Source organism: Mus pahari, chromosome 7 (assembly GCF_900095145.1).
Source record: "Mus pahari chromosome 7, PAHARI_EIJ_v1.1, whole genome shotgun sequence".
NCBI lineage: Eukaryota > Metazoa > Chordata > Mammalia > Rodentia > Muridae > Mus > Mus pahari.
Genome location: NC_034596.1, coordinates 103,453,881 through 103,469,488, shown reverse-complemented (window position 1 = coordinate 103,469,488; position 15,608 = coordinate 103,453,881). Strand labels below are relative to the sequence as shown.

The 15,608-nt window shown below is 52.8% G+C and overlaps 1 protein-coding gene across 4 annotated transcripts; it reads right to left on the bottom strand.

Moving 5' to 3' along the window:
- Nucleotides 1-382: 382 nt before the first annotated feature.
- On the bottom strand, nt 383-10,966 carry Dlk1 (delta like non-canonical Notch ligand 1). 4 transcript variants are annotated; one of them, XM_021201888.1, is made up of 6 exons: nt 10,495-10,966; nt 10,064-10,203; nt 8,748-8,811; nt 8,162-8,292; nt 5,476-5,617; nt 383-4,107 (listed from the first exon to the last, which is right to left on the bottom strand). In XM_021201888.1, the coding sequence occupies exons 2-6, from the start codon at nt 10,128-10,130 to the stop codon at nt 3,354-3,356; spliced, it is 1,158 nt and encodes a 385-aa protein (XP_021057547.1). In that variant the 5' UTR covers nt 10,131-10,203; nt 10,495-10,966; the 3' UTR covers nt 383-3,353. The 4 variants fall into 4 exon arrangements, with proteins under 4 accessions (XP_021057547.1, XP_021057549.1, XP_021057546.1 ...); XM_021201890.1 differs by lacking the exon at nt 10,495-10,966 and having other exon boundaries at nt 383-3,602; nt 3,822-4,107; nt 10,064-10,332; XM_029541107.1 differs by lacking the exon at nt 10,495-10,966 and having other exon boundaries at nt 3,336-3,596; nt 3,822-4,107; nt 10,064-10,332.
- Nucleotides 10,967-15,608: the final 4,642 nt, after the last annotated feature.

The window sequence follows — 15,608 nt, the reverse complement described above, 5'->3', positions numbered from 1 at the left end:
CCAGGGAAGAGCACACAGAGCACTGGGCCCAAACTTGGCAAGCGAATGAGCAGGAAGAGCTTCTTGCTCATGTGTGGATTCCCTAGGGACCCTGTTCATGTCCCCCCATTGTCCCAGACCCATCCCCACCTCCCATGGGCTGCCATGCTCAGGGAGCAAGATACGGACAAGGTCCCCCAACTCCTGGTGGTCTCAGGCCTCCTGTGATTAGGAAATGCTGAGGTTTCAAGACCCCCACCCTTTTAACCCTGTGGCACCAGGCCACATCTAAAGAGTTGGACCTGGTCCTCGACGGAGGTCCCAATATTCCTGGCCTATGTTGAAGGCCATCACAGGTGGGGCTGGTGTAACTGGCGAATCATAAGTGAATAGCAAACACAAGTAAAGCCCTTGTTCCTTTATTTAACAATAAACAAGGTTGTTGTTTCTTTTTGCATTGCGTCTGGACTTGCCTGCCAAAAAAAAAGAATGGGGGAAGCTAGAAAGAGCGCCCTGGTGGACATTTCATTGACATTTTGGTTACAGAATTATCACCACTTTTAATTTGGGGTCAGATTAGTTTGAAAATGTCCCAGACAGCTGTCTTTTAGCTTCACCACCCGTTGCATACACTGCACTACACCAAACACAGGAGATGTGTATGGGCAGCCAGAGATCTGATGCTCTCAGCAGAGATCCTGAGGTCGCAGATGGACCCTTTCTGCGGACGTGAAGACCACCGTGAGACTGCAAATGCTGCTCCTGTTGCATGGGTGGACGCCGTGGAATTTTGACGGGGTGGCCTCATTGATGTTGGTTTCTTGATCTTTGGTCACGTTGAGAGGTGAAGTGGTGGCACTCTGAGGGAGGCACCTGCTCTGGACCATCCGGTTTCCACAGTGTTTGGGGGTTTTGCCTGCCCTGTGCTTGGCTTCCTGGGGGCATGCATGTCTACTCCCCTTCCCAGACTATGCCCCTCAGCCTGCACATCCCACAGCTCCAAGAACACTCACTGCCTTACACTCTGCAGGTGCTTGGAAACACTCCCTGACTGGATGAATGGTGGATGATGAATCTTTTGGATGGATGAGGAGTTGCTAGGAGAACAGTCGGGCCCCCTTTGTCATGAGAGACACAGAGACACGGCTGCTCTCCACAACACAGAGATCAAAAATAAAAAAAAAGTGGAGTGGAGAAATAGGATGTTTTGTCCAATTGTAGAATTCCAAATTGGGGAAACTGAGGAACAGAATCATTTGCAGACTCGGTCAAGGTCTCACGCTGAGCGGCCAGGAAGGTCAGAAACCCACCTGGCATATGTCAATAATTATTTTTTTTTAATTTTTTTAGATTTTATTTCTTAAAATGAACTCAAAATGAGATGGGATAATGAGGTGATTGTGATGGTCCTGGTTTGCCTCAGGGCGGGACTATTGAGGCAGGGGAGGGGCCTGGAGGGAGGGAGGGAGGGAACCAGGGGAAAAGGGGCTAGGAGGCAGGGATATGGGAGGTGGTGGAGATTTGGGGAGCTGGGACACACCCTCATCAGGATGAGGCTGGGGCCAAATGGGGTGGGATTTCAGGGTGGAACTGGAAGGGGCTTGGGCTGAAGGTAATGAATGACCAATGGCTGGGGAGAGATTCTTTGAGTCAGGGCTTTGGGTGAAATGAACCGGGGGTAGAGGTTGGAGGGGTGATTGGGTCGATAATGTGTGACAACGGAGACGCGTATGACCAATGGCTGATGACCATGAAGTGTGTGCTGTGATCATGATTCGAACAGCAACGGTGACAATGACTTGCAAGCAAGTACTCAGAGCAAGGTAAACACGGCTCACACTTAAAGCTTAGAGCATAGGTTCCTACCCAAATAATCTAAGAAGCAAAATATTCCTAACGGGGAACCAAGGACCGTGTAGCACCCAGACCCCAAACAAGAGCCTGGAAGCTACACAGGGCTCTCTCCCATTTCTTTCTACTTTTTTTTTTGTTTGTTTTTTTGTTTTGTTTGTTTTGCAAAAAAAGATAGATGCTCTTTTTAAAAATAAGTCAAAATTCTACTTAAGAAGCTGGCTAGGTGTTTGGGAGTCTGAGGGTCCTAACCTCAGCCACACAAAGGTACATCCATGGCTGTGGACAGCTGCTTTCCCACTTTTGCCACAGAACAAGGAAACACCCCACAAGCCATAGTGTGCACTAAAGCCTGTGCAAACCTTGGTGGGGGGCTGCATTGCTCACTCAGATTCTGCCAGGGGGGGGCACTTGCGGTTCGAGGTACACTGAAGTCTGAAAGCACATCTCTACTCTACATCAGGGTGAGGGGCAGATATGGGGTGGGGTCTGAGGGGCATGAGGTGGAGTCTTGGGCTGGGGTGGGGAATGGGTTGCTCAAGAGGCAACACCAAATGGCACATTTTGACCTAAAGGGGCCAATTTTTCCCAAACTGGGCATGAGTCAGGAGGCTCCCCATTTTGAGAAACGCTATTGGGATCGACCTCAATATCAAGTGTACAGCCAGGATAGGCCAAAACCTTTCGGATCCCAGGATGAGACCAAGTCTCCATCAGATCCTACTCTTGGAGTCAAGAAGTGTTTTGGTATATATCCCTCGTTCCTAATTCTGAATTTGGGAGCTAGAGAGGACTTTGGTGTTTGGGTGTCTACACCCCTCCCTTATGGGGAGGGGTGGGGAAGTGGCCCAGGGTTGGAGGTGGGGGATCTCGCCAAGGGTCACACAGCGAGTGCACAGCTGGGTTGGGACTGGGTCCCAACCTCTCTGCCAGAAGCCAACCTGGGGTCTCTCTCTGCCTGGCACACAGCCACTACACACTGCAGAGTCACAATCAATCGGAAAGATTTAAGGGTTGCGGTGTGAGACTTGATGTGAGTGTGCGTGAGAATTAACGAACGAAAGAGTTTAGCCCTTTTCACAGTGAGTGGTCAAGCACAACACTCTTATGGTTTCACGAGGACCTGGTGGCTGACATCCCCCCCAGGAGAGGGACCTCAGCACCAAGTCCTGGTTCTGTTACCATGTTTTTTTTTGGTCTTTTTGATATTTTATATTTGATAGTTGATAAGAGTTTAGAATAACATACTTATTTCTTTAACTCATTTAGAGATGAAATTCTTATTATTATTCATTCATGCATTAATAGGGAGGAAGGGGTTCTTAGATAGCGTGGTAGCATGGCACACAGCAACACAAGACAATATATGTAAGCATAGCGTTCACTAGATTCCACACAATAGAGCAAACTCCACCACAAAAAGCGCAGACTGCGTAGAGAGCTCTAAGGAACCCCGGTAATAGAGAAGGGCTTGGGGGGTGGGGTGAGGGGCTCGGGGTGGGGGNGGGGGTGGGGAACGCTGCTTAGATCTCCTCATCACCAGCCTCCTTGTTGAAGGTGGTCATGTCGATCTTCTCCGGGAAGATGATATTGACCGCCAGCTCCTCTCCGCTGTTATACTGCAACAGCAGGTTCTTCTTCTTGCGAAGCATGTGATTGTAGCGCAGGTTGGACACCCAGGTTTCGCACTTGTTGAGAAAGACGATGGCCACGGTGCCCAGCACCACCAGGCTGGTGAGCACGCCCAGGATGGTGAAGCAGATGGCCTGTCCCTCGGTGAGGAGAGGGGTACTCTTGTTGAGCTCTTTCATGGACACCTTCAGGATGTGTTGCTCGGGCTGCTGAACAGGCAGCTCGTGCACCCCGGGGGTCAAGCGGTAGGTGAGCCCGTAGCCGCTGGGTAGGTGGGTGACCTGCACGGGGCTAGCCCCGCGCTTCTTCGCGCACGTGGGACCCATGAACGGGGGCTTGCACAGACACTCGAAGCTCACCTGGGTGTGCTGGAGGCAGGTGCCCCCGTTCAGGCACGGGCCACTGGCGCAGTTGCTCACCGGGCGGCTGCAGGTCTTGTCGACGAATCCAGCTGGGCAGCGGCAACGGAAGTCACCCCCGATGTCGGTGCAGACGCCATCGTTCTCGCATGGGTTAGGGGTACAGCTGTTGGTTGGGGCTACGATCTCACAGAAGTTGCCTGAGAAGCCAGGGGGGCACAGGCAGGAAGCATGCGAGGCCTGGCCCTCATCATCCACGCAGGCGCCTCCGTGCTGGCAGGGAGAGCTGTAACACAAAGACATGGTAAAGAGCCCTCGGGGGCTGGGCTAGGACAGAGCAGTGGGAACAGAACCAACCTCCCACGTCCTCTCCCGTGCCCTCTCCCACCTCTTAGTCTCTCAGGCCAGATCACAGATTGTAAGTCACTAGTCAGATGGGGAAACTGAGGCTGGGAGAGGCAGCATTAGTAACACTTTTGAGCAAGATCTTTCAATGGGCTCATCCCTCAGATGAGGAGAGTAAGGGGCACAGTTCCTGGGCTCTCCAGGGGAGGTCTACTGTTAATTAGGGGTCCAGTCTGTGTCCCCCACCCCATCCTACCCCACCCCTGATCGTCTTTATTTCTAGTGGAGTGGGCCCAGCCATCTATTGTGAGGGGAACCCTTGGGGGACTCTCAGTGAAAGAAATACGGGTTGTATCTATGCTGGCGGGAGTGGTGTCTGTGGTGAGCTGTTTAATAGTGGTCTATTCACCCAAGTGCAGCTTGCAAACTGAAGCTGTTTGCTCAAAGGGGAGCACATGCAGCATTTAATGTAAGTGCTTTTAAACGAGCTAGCCCTTTGTCATCTGATAAATGCCAAAACTCCGGGAAAAGAACACCCCCACCCCAACACTAGGAATGAGCATTGCAGCTTCGGGCCAAGGGCTGCAGAGTAACTTGGGCTCTGAAAACATCCTGAGGGCCCCTGGGCTCTATTTTGACAGACTAGTTCAAGTCTGTTAGCACCAAACAGATTGAAAGGTCTCGCTCTGTGTTTTTCCTTTCCCAGTAAACAGCAGTAGAGTTCAATGGTCACTACCTTCAATGTCCCTTCTAAATACAGATCTTTAGACCCCTATGTTCCTGACTGTTCAAAACTTCAGCAGATCCCTGGATCTTGAACAGATCTGCCACCTCCCCCCCCCAAGAGCCTCTTTCCCATTAAGGCTAGCTAAATACTTGTGCTCCCGCATCTCCTCCAATCTCCTTAGACGTTCCAGAAAATCCAATTGAAATGCCCTAAACTGCCCCCTACAATATGGTAAGCGGGTTTCACAGCCTGGCCCTGCTGAACTCTGATCTCTTATTATGTTGCCTTTCGAAAATTATCCAGCTTGGCACCTCCACCCCCATTTCAATCAGCTGTCATTCACCGGCATTGGTGCCCGGGGACGTCAGGAGAATATGAAATCGCCTTCAGGACCATTTTTTTTTTAAATTATGGAAATGACACATTCCTATATAAGCCCCCCACCCAGTCAGAGTGGACTGGAGGGGGCACGGATTGCGGGAGCACATATTTCAGCAGATTGCAGGTCCTCTGGGTTAGGCCGGAAGGGTCCTGGGGGTGGGGGGAGAGGCAAGACTCTTAGAGTGAGGTCGGAATATTTACCCATTGATCACGCAGGGCCCAGCCTTGTGCTGGCAGTCCTTTCCAGAGAACCCAGGGGTGCAGGAGCATTCGTACTGGCCTTTCTCGAGGTCCACGCAAGTTCCATTGTTGGCGCAGGGGGTTGAGGTACAAGCCCGAATATCTGGGAAATGGGGGGGGGGGTAAGCCAGTGTTTAGCTTTTCTTTCCAGAAGCCAGTGTGATATCGAGCCCTAAGTGGCCCGGCTAGTGATTTCCAAGTGGAGTTTATAGTAAGAGGGTGCAGTGACTCTATGCAAAGATCTGAAGTGCTGAGGGTTAGGAAGGTCACTAGTGAGAGAGCCAAGGCCAGAGAAGCAGCTAGACCCTCTCCTGGCACCCTAATAGTGGGGCGACACAACCTTCATTACAGAGGCCTCTGTTCCTCCACAAAACAGCTAAGATGCCCTGAGGCCTGTCTCCCCTGCCACATCTGCTTCTCACATTTAGGGGAAGGGTCTCCAAGCCTGGGAGCCAGTAATGGCTGACACTTCAGGGGGAGGGCAGAGCTCCCACAGGCCCTTCACACATTCCCAACAAAATCCCCATTGGGAAACGAGAAGTCTAATTTAACCACAGCACTGCCTTCCCCAACCCGCAGTCCTTCTGTTCTCAGGTTCTGAACTAAGGGGGTCCAGGGATAAAAAGGCTACATCTTTTGAAGGCAGCAAAATTAGAACTATTGAGCGCTCTCCTGTCCATACGGGTTTCCATGAGCACTGCTGTATCTCCACTGTGTTTTAATACCCCCTGTCAGAACCACTTCATTATTCAGGCTCAGCAATCCAGGATGAGCTGAACAAAGGGGCTGGGGGAAAGGGGTCTCCGACTGAGGAGAGAGAGACCTCTGTAGGGACAGGAAAGGAAACTGTGGCTGTCCAACCTGCTGCTCCTCAGAGTTCAGCTCCTTCCCGCTCTGCCTCAGTTTCCCTCCATATAAAAGCAAAAAAAAAAAAAAAAAAAAAAAAAAAAAAAAAAAAAAAAAAAAAAAAAAAAAAAAAAAAAAGCTCTCTTTGCTATAATTTTGAGCTGTAGAAAGCCAGGGCTAGCCAGAGAGAGAGAGAGAGCTAGTGAAGGCAGCCCCCAGAAAGGGTTTCCTGGTGCTAAGGCAACACATGGAGATTTTTCTCTCCCTTTTTCAAAGGGCCTTGCACCCTGACTGAGGGGAGACAAGTGTCAATCAACAGAAAAACCTGCAGGAGCCCTGTGCGATGCAAGAAAACATAAAGAGGGTTTATCTTTCCAGGATAGTGCCAGCAAAAAAACGTTAGTGCAAAGAACCTCTGCAGCTGGCGCAGGCTTCCCGGCCCCTACACTCCTGCCGATTGGGATCTTGAATTTAAGATAAAGATCTGGCGACCACCATCCCCAGACTATGCCTGCCCGTTCCCCCCAAAGCCTCCCGCCCCAAAGACGGGGGGTGGGGGGGGTAAATCAGCTGCTGTGTGAAGAGGACCGAGGGGATTCTTTGCTTGAACTGCAGCTGTGGCCATGAAGGCAGTAAGGGAGAGAGCCAGCAATTACCCAGGGGCGATTTCCCCCCTGGGACAACCCTTGACCCCCGCCATTTCCACCCAGACATCCATGAATCTGATGGAGAGGGGCTATGCAGGAGGAAGGATCTGTGAGGAAGAATTCTGTCTGGGAAGCTGTTCGGGGTTCGGATATTTAGAATGGAGAGATCCAGACTAAAAGCCTACCCTAGTCAGTGGTTTTTCCTAGCACCCCCAAACAAGTAGCTGCTACTGCTGCTGCTGCTGCTGCTGCTGCTGCTGCAAGGGCTGCATAGCCACGGCCAGAGCATGAATCAGCTGCAGGGAAGACCTCCCTCCACCTGCCAAACCACCACTTAGGAGGAGACGATAGACAGTTTGGGGGACCCTTTGCTTCTTTGGTCCTTGGTTTCCCTATTTGTCATTGCCAGTGTTGAGGGCAGTCCCTTGGGCATCTAGCCTTCTGCGTTCCTACTGGGATATCGCCAAAGGGGGCACATAAACCCTTATTCCCCAGGACTTCAGTTTGCCTGGCTTTGTGGACAGGGTTTAGTAAACGAGAATGGCCCTGAAACAATGCAGCTGTCAATCTACGATGATCATATATATTAATGACGCCAATACATAACACCAATCTGCACCTTAACCCTTTCTCAGCCTCTCCCTACCACCAACCCCTTGCAACACTTGAGTGACCCCCCCAATCCCATCCTCCCTTGTGTTTTACACTCAGCCCACCGCCCCTATTTGCTTGTTGGCTCCCTTTTCTTGATGTTTGAACCCTGAGAACCACCTTCCCCACAGCACACACAGAACTCCCCAACGCCCCAAGTCCAGCAACCTGTGCAAAAAGCCCCAGCCCGTGGTCCAGCCACCCTAAGCATGGTGGGTTTTTGTTGATGTTGTTTTGTTTTGTTTGTTTGTGAATCTTTATTCAACAGGCAGTTTCCCCACGACCCCACCCAGGCCCCCCACCCCCAAGTTCGGGAACCTTCAGTGCTGAAATAAACAGAGTATAGTGTAACATTTGAGGCCCAGCAGGAAGTGCTTATCACTATAGATCACATACTACACATAGAGAGCCTTGGGGGTTCTGTAATATAGCTCAAGGTGGGGGAAAGGGAGGGAGAGGGGACAAGGAGAAGGGGTGAGGGGTAGGCTAAGGTCAGTACCCACCTATTTCGCAGAATTTCCCATCCCAGCCATCCTTGCAGATGCACTGCCATGGTTCCTTGCAGACTCCATTGACACAGCCAGGGGCGGTTACACACTTGTCACAGAGGGGACCCTCCCAGCCAACATGGCACCTGTGTGGACAAAGGGGAGAGAGTAGAACACATGAGGGGAGCTGGGGTCCAAAGGAGATTCCAGTTGTCTTCTGCGGAATGGAGAATACTTGGTGGTCTTTGTAGAGTCCCAGGCCAGAGGCCTCCTGGGATTAACAGCAGCCACCTGAATGGAAAACTCAGAGAAGGTACACAAGGGCAGGAACACAAGGGTCTTCCAGACCCCCACAGAAACCACCTTTGGTGCAGTGATCTACAGTGGCCTCCTTGCCCCTGCAAGACACTCTTGGGATCCCCTCGCTCCTGCACCCCTCCTTCTCTCCCCCTCCCCCCTCCCCGCTCCACCACCAGGTTTCTGCAGAAGCAAGAAAGCTGTGACGCAGTTTTTATTTGGCAAAGCACCCCCACCTCCTTTCAGCCTGGCTCCAAGACTCCACAGACCCCACCATGGTCCCCCAAACAGCTTCCTCCATTACCTGCAGACATTGTCAGCCTCGCAGAATCCATACTGGGGGTCACAGGGTGGGTCGCATTCAGCCCCTGAGAGAGAGAAAAGGGCAGCACACGATTCACCTCACAAGGCCTAAAGGACACCACAAAGACCATCTTCTCTCAAATGTCCTGGGGACCCTCATCAGGGAGTCCAAAGACCCTCTTGGGTCCTACCAGCCTGGCACACAGTTTAGGCATTTCTCATCTGTGGATACCTACCCAGAAAAACAATTGTGGCTGCCCCTAGACATGGGCTAAGCACAGCACACCCCCGATTCTCCAAGTGCATAGCAGGTACCTTTCTCCCCAAAGAAAATAAGAGCCCCCAGACCCCTAAAAGTAGGACTGAGGGACAATGAAGAGGTAGCCTTTGACCCCTGGTCATTCTGTCTAGCCTCCCATTTGCAAAGTGAGCTAAAGGGAAGATTTTGAGACTCTGGGAAAGCCCAGACAAGCCCACCTGCCTAGCTCACAGGTGAAGCAGCTAGATTTTACCCCAAGATTAACCCTAGTTAAACCAGGCAACCAAATCCTCCCTCCCACGTTTCTCCTACCCCACACTGGTCACATTAAAAGAACTGCGCAATAGCTCTGCAGGGCCTCTGAGATTCCGACGCTCTTAAGGGAGTCTGACACTTTAATAGACACCTACTGTATGCATTTACTCAACCAGTTTTCAGCCTTCCCAGACAGCCCCCGTCCCCCCACTCACAACTATTGGCGCATTGAGGGTTGGGGTCGCTGCGGGAAGGGGCCAACTCTCTCCTGCCAGAGACAGATGGCCTCTGCAGACAGAAGTGTCGCAGCCCCTCACCTAGAGAAACACGCCACGCAAGAGGGGCTCCAGCTGTGCTCCTGTTGGAAATTGGGGACTACGACTGCAAAGTCACCCCCCCCAAAGCCCCCAAGACCTATTCCTAAGCACATAGGCCGTGACAGACATCCCCAAAGTTGCACCTTAGAACGTTTTTCTTAAATAGGATACCTCCCAGCGCAGTCTCCTTTTTCCATACCTCCTCAATCCGCGCAACGACACCCCTCTTGAACGCCACTTCTGCCGGGCTAGAAGGGGCTGGGACCCTCCACCTCCCACAAACCCTGGGACCCCGGGATTGGGCTCAACACGCAAGAGTGGCGCAGGGAGGATGAGGCGGGCACAGTGCGGGGCTTAGGGTTAGGCGGGACGGGCGGGACTTGGGGCGCATGGGACAGTGAGAATGGGGTGGTCGGTGGGGTGGTCGGCGGGGCATCGCAGGCTTCCCCAGAGGGGGCGCAAGCCAAGCCGCCAGGGGGGGCTCACCATAGGTGCTGTGGCCGAAAGCCAGCAGGAGCAAGAGGACGCGCAGGAGGGCTCCGGTCGCGATCATCTCGGGGCGGCCTGGGTCGCGGTCCGGGGAGCGGAGGCGGTGCAGGGGCTGCTCCGGGGGCTGCGCTGGGCTTCTGGTTGCGGACCACGAAGGGGGCACGGGCGTCCAGCGGGAAGAAAGCCAGGGTTGCACCGGGGCGCACGCTGCTAAGTGCGGCTGCCGAGGAGCTGCCGCTGCGGCCCGCGCGCCGCCTTTTCGTACTGTCGTCCCCCCCCCGCGGCCCCCGCCCACGCCCACGCCTCGCGCGCACGGGGCAGGCGCCGGCCAGTCCCGGTGACCCACCCCCTGGCGGGGCCGCCCCCCAGCGCCGCGGCGCCCGGAAGCGGCTCGAGCACGCGGCCGCACTCTTTGGCTAGACGGGTACCTGCGCACGATGGGCACGCGGTCCGCACACAGGACAGCACGCGGCTGGAGGCGGAGGCGGCGGCGCTCACACAGGCCCGCTTAGCGCAAGTCTCAGGAACCAAGCCAGGCGAAAGCCCTTGCACGCACTCAGAATACAAAAACGCTCACAGACACAGTAAGACACTTAGGGCTGGAGTCCCGCGCACACATGGCGCGGGTCAGAAGCCCAGGAGGACCCAAACGCATACCACGAAGATGTGGAAGATGCACATGATCACAGATGCACACACGAAAACCACCACGAAAAGCCGAAGCCCTCCGACGAGCCTTGCCATTGTGGAGTTTGGGGAAGGTGCAGATGCACTTGCCCCACAGACCCCCAACCCAAACACACCTTTCAGCACAGGCAAACCTTACTGCCTGTCCCTGGGGCACAGGTCACAGACCAGGGCAGCAGGAACACTGTCCGATCTGCTCCAAGCAGGGGAAGCGCCAGCTATGAAAGACTGAGAGTCCTCCTGCCTATGCCGCCCCTCCACGCAGCCCGCCTGTAAACACAGGAGACCACTGGTAAACACCGACGACATCATGCGTCACCCCCCACCCCCTCCTCCTCTCACAGGTACCACAGTCACAGTCTGGGCCTTATCATGCTGAAACATAAAAGCACTAATTCTTGCCAACATGAACACACCTGATAGCAACACCTATGCCCAGTTCCCAAATCTGTCTCAGATTCGTGGAATCACCCAACACACAAATTACACCAAAGCACACACAATCCAATCCATCTTTATTCACAGTGACACAGGTTGACAGTCTCGCCAATATGTTCACTGTCAAATGCAGACAGACAGACAGACAGACACACACACACACAGAGACACGCGCGCGCACACACACACACACACACACACACACACACACACCCTCACTTAGTGGCTTTTAACCAGGGATGGCTTAGAGGATGGGAGTGTGTGGGGGTTATTGATTCTGCCAGTGCCCCTGGGGCAATCCCTTTTTCCTGCTAGCCCCCTCCCCAGCAAGGGCTCAGAGCCTTTTACTCAGCTGAGAAGCCCCCCATTTCCCATTCTGATGCTCAAAAGGAGGAGGAGCTGAGTGAACTGATACATTTACTGGGCCAGGTAGGTGGCTCACTGGGTAAAGGTGCTTGCAGCCAAACTTGAGTTTGATCCTTGACTCCTGCAGTTGTTCTTTGATCCCCACAGAACCCCCTTAAATAAAATGTAAATAAAGTCATTGACATAGCTCCTTTGGTAAACGGTAAAGGTGCTTGCTGCCAAGCTGACAGCTTGAATTTAATCTCTAGACCCCACAGGGTAAAAGGAGAGACTAAGAGCTTTTGTCTTGTCTGGGCACTACATGAATCTCCTCTCTCTCTCTCTCTCTCTCTCTCTCTCACACACACACACACACACACACACACCTCTGTCTCTATATGAAAAAAAGAAAAAATGTAAAAAACAAAAATCAAATAAATGTTTTAAAAATAAAATGTAAATAAATAAATGTTTTTTTTAATGTGGAGGTTGAATAGATGACTCAGCAGTAAAGATCATTTATTGTTTTTCCAGAAAACCCAGGTTCAGTTCCCAGTATCCATATGGCAGCTCACCACTGATTTTAAATGCAGCTTCAAGAACACCAGACACACATGTAGTATACACACATATAAATGTTTTAATAAAATAAAATAAAATATAAATAAATCAATAAAAATAAAGTCTTTTAACCTCTGAGAAAAGATGTTGGGATTTTTAGATGGGTAGTCCAGGTAGTCTCAATTTGCATATAGTAATTGTCATCTAGTATTTGCAATTTGCATATATTAATTGTCATCCACCTCTCAGAGGCTGTGAGCTTGTGTTTCTCTAGTCATGGCTTCCTTTTCCTCACATAAGGTAGGGTGGTTAGACAAGGGACATTAACTCTTTGAACCTGGGGGTATCTTCCCAAAGAGGAGGGGGGCATCTGACCTTGACCAAGCAGGTTGGAAGAGTCTTGCCATCTTAGGGAACTGGAAGCTAGACAGTGGGAACCTTTAGGGCAGAAAGCAGGAGATGGGCACATGGTTTGAGTGGAGGTTGAAAGAATTGGGGGTTAATGTTCTTTTCTTGGGCTTTCTGCAGAAACCGAATGAGGACTGGAAGAGAAAACCTCTAGGCAGGTTAGAGGAAGTAGTCAGGGTGCCCCTGAATTGGCGTGGACCCTGACCCCCTTAGACTCCTCTTGCCTTTAGTTAATAAAATGAGGCTAACATAGCAAGTATTTATGTTTGGATTCTACCCCCCCCCCAAGTCTTTGGTTAAATTGAGAGTGGCTGACAGGTGCCACTCTCCCCTCCTTGGTGATCACCGAGGTCTCCTTGGCTCTCCTTCATTTCTTCCTTCCTTCCGAATCCCCTGACCTCAGCCTCCTAAATTATCCCCAGCAGAGCAGTGCGACAGGCAGACTGGGGGGGGGGGGGTTCACAGCCGGAGCTAGGGAGATAGGAGGATCTTGGGGCCGGGTCCCTGGGATAAGGGCTACTGTTCAAGGCAGCAGGAAAGTGGGGCATATAGAGTACAAGAAGCCCCAGACTAGTGAGGTGAGCCCCTCCCCTAGACTCCATTTCCCCTTCCTAAGCCCCCTTTCTACCTGCCCTCCCCAGGGCTGGAAAGGAAAGCAAGTCACAGGGGAAGCCTCAGTGCCTAAATGTCATGGGCTTAAACTAAAGGGCACTCCCTTGGCCCAGGAGAACTTGCTTTCTAATCCCAGATCCATCCCGTGCCTGCTGAGAGGGTGCTGGCCAGGCACCCCAGTCTCTGAGCCATGTTTCCATGCCTCTGAGCAGGGATCACACTCCTGTCCCTGAAAAGACCTCAGGACTTTGTAAGCAGAAAGCCCAGTGCCTACAAGGTCCAGCCACAGCCTGGCTGGACTTGAGCGCCAGAATGCTCCAGGGATCTGGGAGGGAAGCAGACAGAGTACTCTTTTGGAGGCCCTACAGGGTGGCTTTGGGTGGGGAGTTTCCTCTTTCAGGACTCACAAGCCCAGGAGTTTTATGAGGGTTTGCTCTGGTCTCAATAAAGCGTTTGTTAACGCTGCCGGCTGAAGACGTCCTGTAATGAGCATACGCAGAGAACAAATGAGTGAGGCAGGAGCAGTAGGGAGGGGAGGTTGGAGACTGTCACAGGCTCAGAGGCTGCACAGAAAGCATGAAAATGCCAATCCAATCCCTTGGGGAGAAGCCGGCACAGTCTGCCGTTTGCCAAGCAGATCTTGGGGGCTGGGAGTCGCGCCCCGCTCATCGGAGCATCCCCCCTCGGCCCCTCCTCTTCTCTGGCGGCTGCATTCAGACCCCTGGACTCACAGGGGTGAGGCCAGCAGCCCCCTATGGCAAAAGCTCCGCCCAACTGTCACATGGCGGGCGGTAGCAGGGGCCCTATGCAGGTAGCAGAGACTGAATCTGCTGGGGGGGGGGGCGGGGAGAGGGGGGTGGCGTCGCAGGAAAAGTCTAGGCTGCCTGGGAACTAGGCTGCTTCTCTCTGACCAAACCAAGACTCAGTAACTTCCAGGCTCTCCTGCAGGCAGGAGAGGAAAGCAACGGGGATTCTGTCTTGCAAAAGCAATGCCCTGGCTATGGGTCAAAGTTTTCTGAAAGAATCCAAAAAATGCTGTCTCTGGCCCATTTCCAGTACCCGGCTCCCCTCTCCCATCCTCCCTCTCCAGACCCTATCGTTGCCTCCAGCCCTCTGCAGACCACTTGGCCCTTGATTAAATACAGAATTGTTGGTCAGGGAAGCTCAATGGGGTGGAGCTGATGGGCCTCTCAGACAAGCCAGCCTTGGTCTGCACAGGCGGGTTAGGCCAGCTGGTCGGGGGTGGGGGGNGGGGGGAGAGGCTTAACCCCAGGTTGACATCTTGCTCCACACCCCCATTGAGAATCTCTGAGCCTTGAAGGTTTGTTTCTGCCTAGTCTGGACTGTGGGTTGGGGAGGTGTCAGATTCTCTGCTGATTAGTCCTGGGAAAGTCTACAGATAGGTAAACTGAGGCCTGACGAGGTTCTCAGGGTGGAGGGTGGGGGTGGGATGGGGGAGCGTTTTTATTGCTCTCTCTAAAGCTGACATTCTCCATTTTCCATCTGTGCAAGGACACTGCCCCCTCCCCCTCCCTTCCTCCTGCCTCCCCCCCCCCACAGGACTGGGTCTAACTAAGAGCTCAGAGACTCAGGCACATGTTAGGTCTGGAGCTCTGGCCCCACCACATGCTAAGCACGACTGCCTTTTCTTACTCCCCAAGATCTCTTTACTTCTATTCTAGTATAGTGGGTTTCAGGTTCACCTGAGCTTCCTGGGAGCCTGGAGTTGTGGGGCCGCAACCCGAGGCTTGAAGGTTTTGCCAGTGACCACAGAATGGCAATGCCGGGAATCAAACCATGGCCTCCTGACATGGAAGCCTCGGCTCTCTGCTTAGAGGGCCAACCTCAGGGCCAAACAAAAATATGGCCGAGCAGAGAATGGGACCACCTCAGTATACTTCCAAAGCCCTTCTCTCTCTCTTTGGGTAGGAGGGGTGATGCAGCTCTCCTGAGTGCTGCAAGATTCTTCAGGCAAAGGCCAGAGGAAATGCAGATGCTGAGATGCAAGCCCCTGCCCTTGGGGTTACACATCCAAACCACAGGACTGGGGACTACATCTCCTCACCCTTTCTCTCTGCCGCAGAGGGGCGGACCAGAGGCAGAAGACCAGGGAAATGAGAGGCACAGAGGGTACATTTAGGCCAGAGAACATGATGGTTCTGTTTCAGGCTCAATCTGAGAAAAGGCTCTTCAGTCTTAAGTGGCTTTGCATGCAGAGGGCTGGGAACGTGGTCCATGACCTCAGAAATGCAAGCCTTTCTGAGGTTGGGGGGGGTGGTGGTCAGAGAGCTGCATCAAGACCACTCTTAGCCACACGAAGGCCTTCTGAAGGTGGCTGGAACACAAATCTCTCATAGTCCCAAGTTCTCATGTAGGTCTGCCTAGAATGTGGGAGACCAGGCTCTGACGCAGCTTTGGCAAGCTTGAGACTCATTCATTGGTCTGGGTTCCACATGTAACGCTGGTTAGGGCAGGGTCTCCCCTCTCTCCA

Excerpts from the sequence above, each read along its gene's own strand:
- Dlk1 (XM_021201888.1), bottom strand. The coding sequence starts at position 10,130 with ATGATCGCGACCGGAGCCCTCCTGCGCGTCCTCTTGCTCCTGCTGGCT. Across the intron at positions 8,293-8,747 it reads GAGGCTGACAATGTCTGCAG|GTGCCATGTTGGCTGGGAGG; the intron begins GTAATGGAGGAA and ends TTGTCCACACAG. Across the intron at positions 4,108-5,475 it reads GGGCCCTGCGTGATCAATGG|CTCTCCCTGCCAGCACGGAG; the intron begins GTAAATATTCCG and ends TTTGTGTTACAG.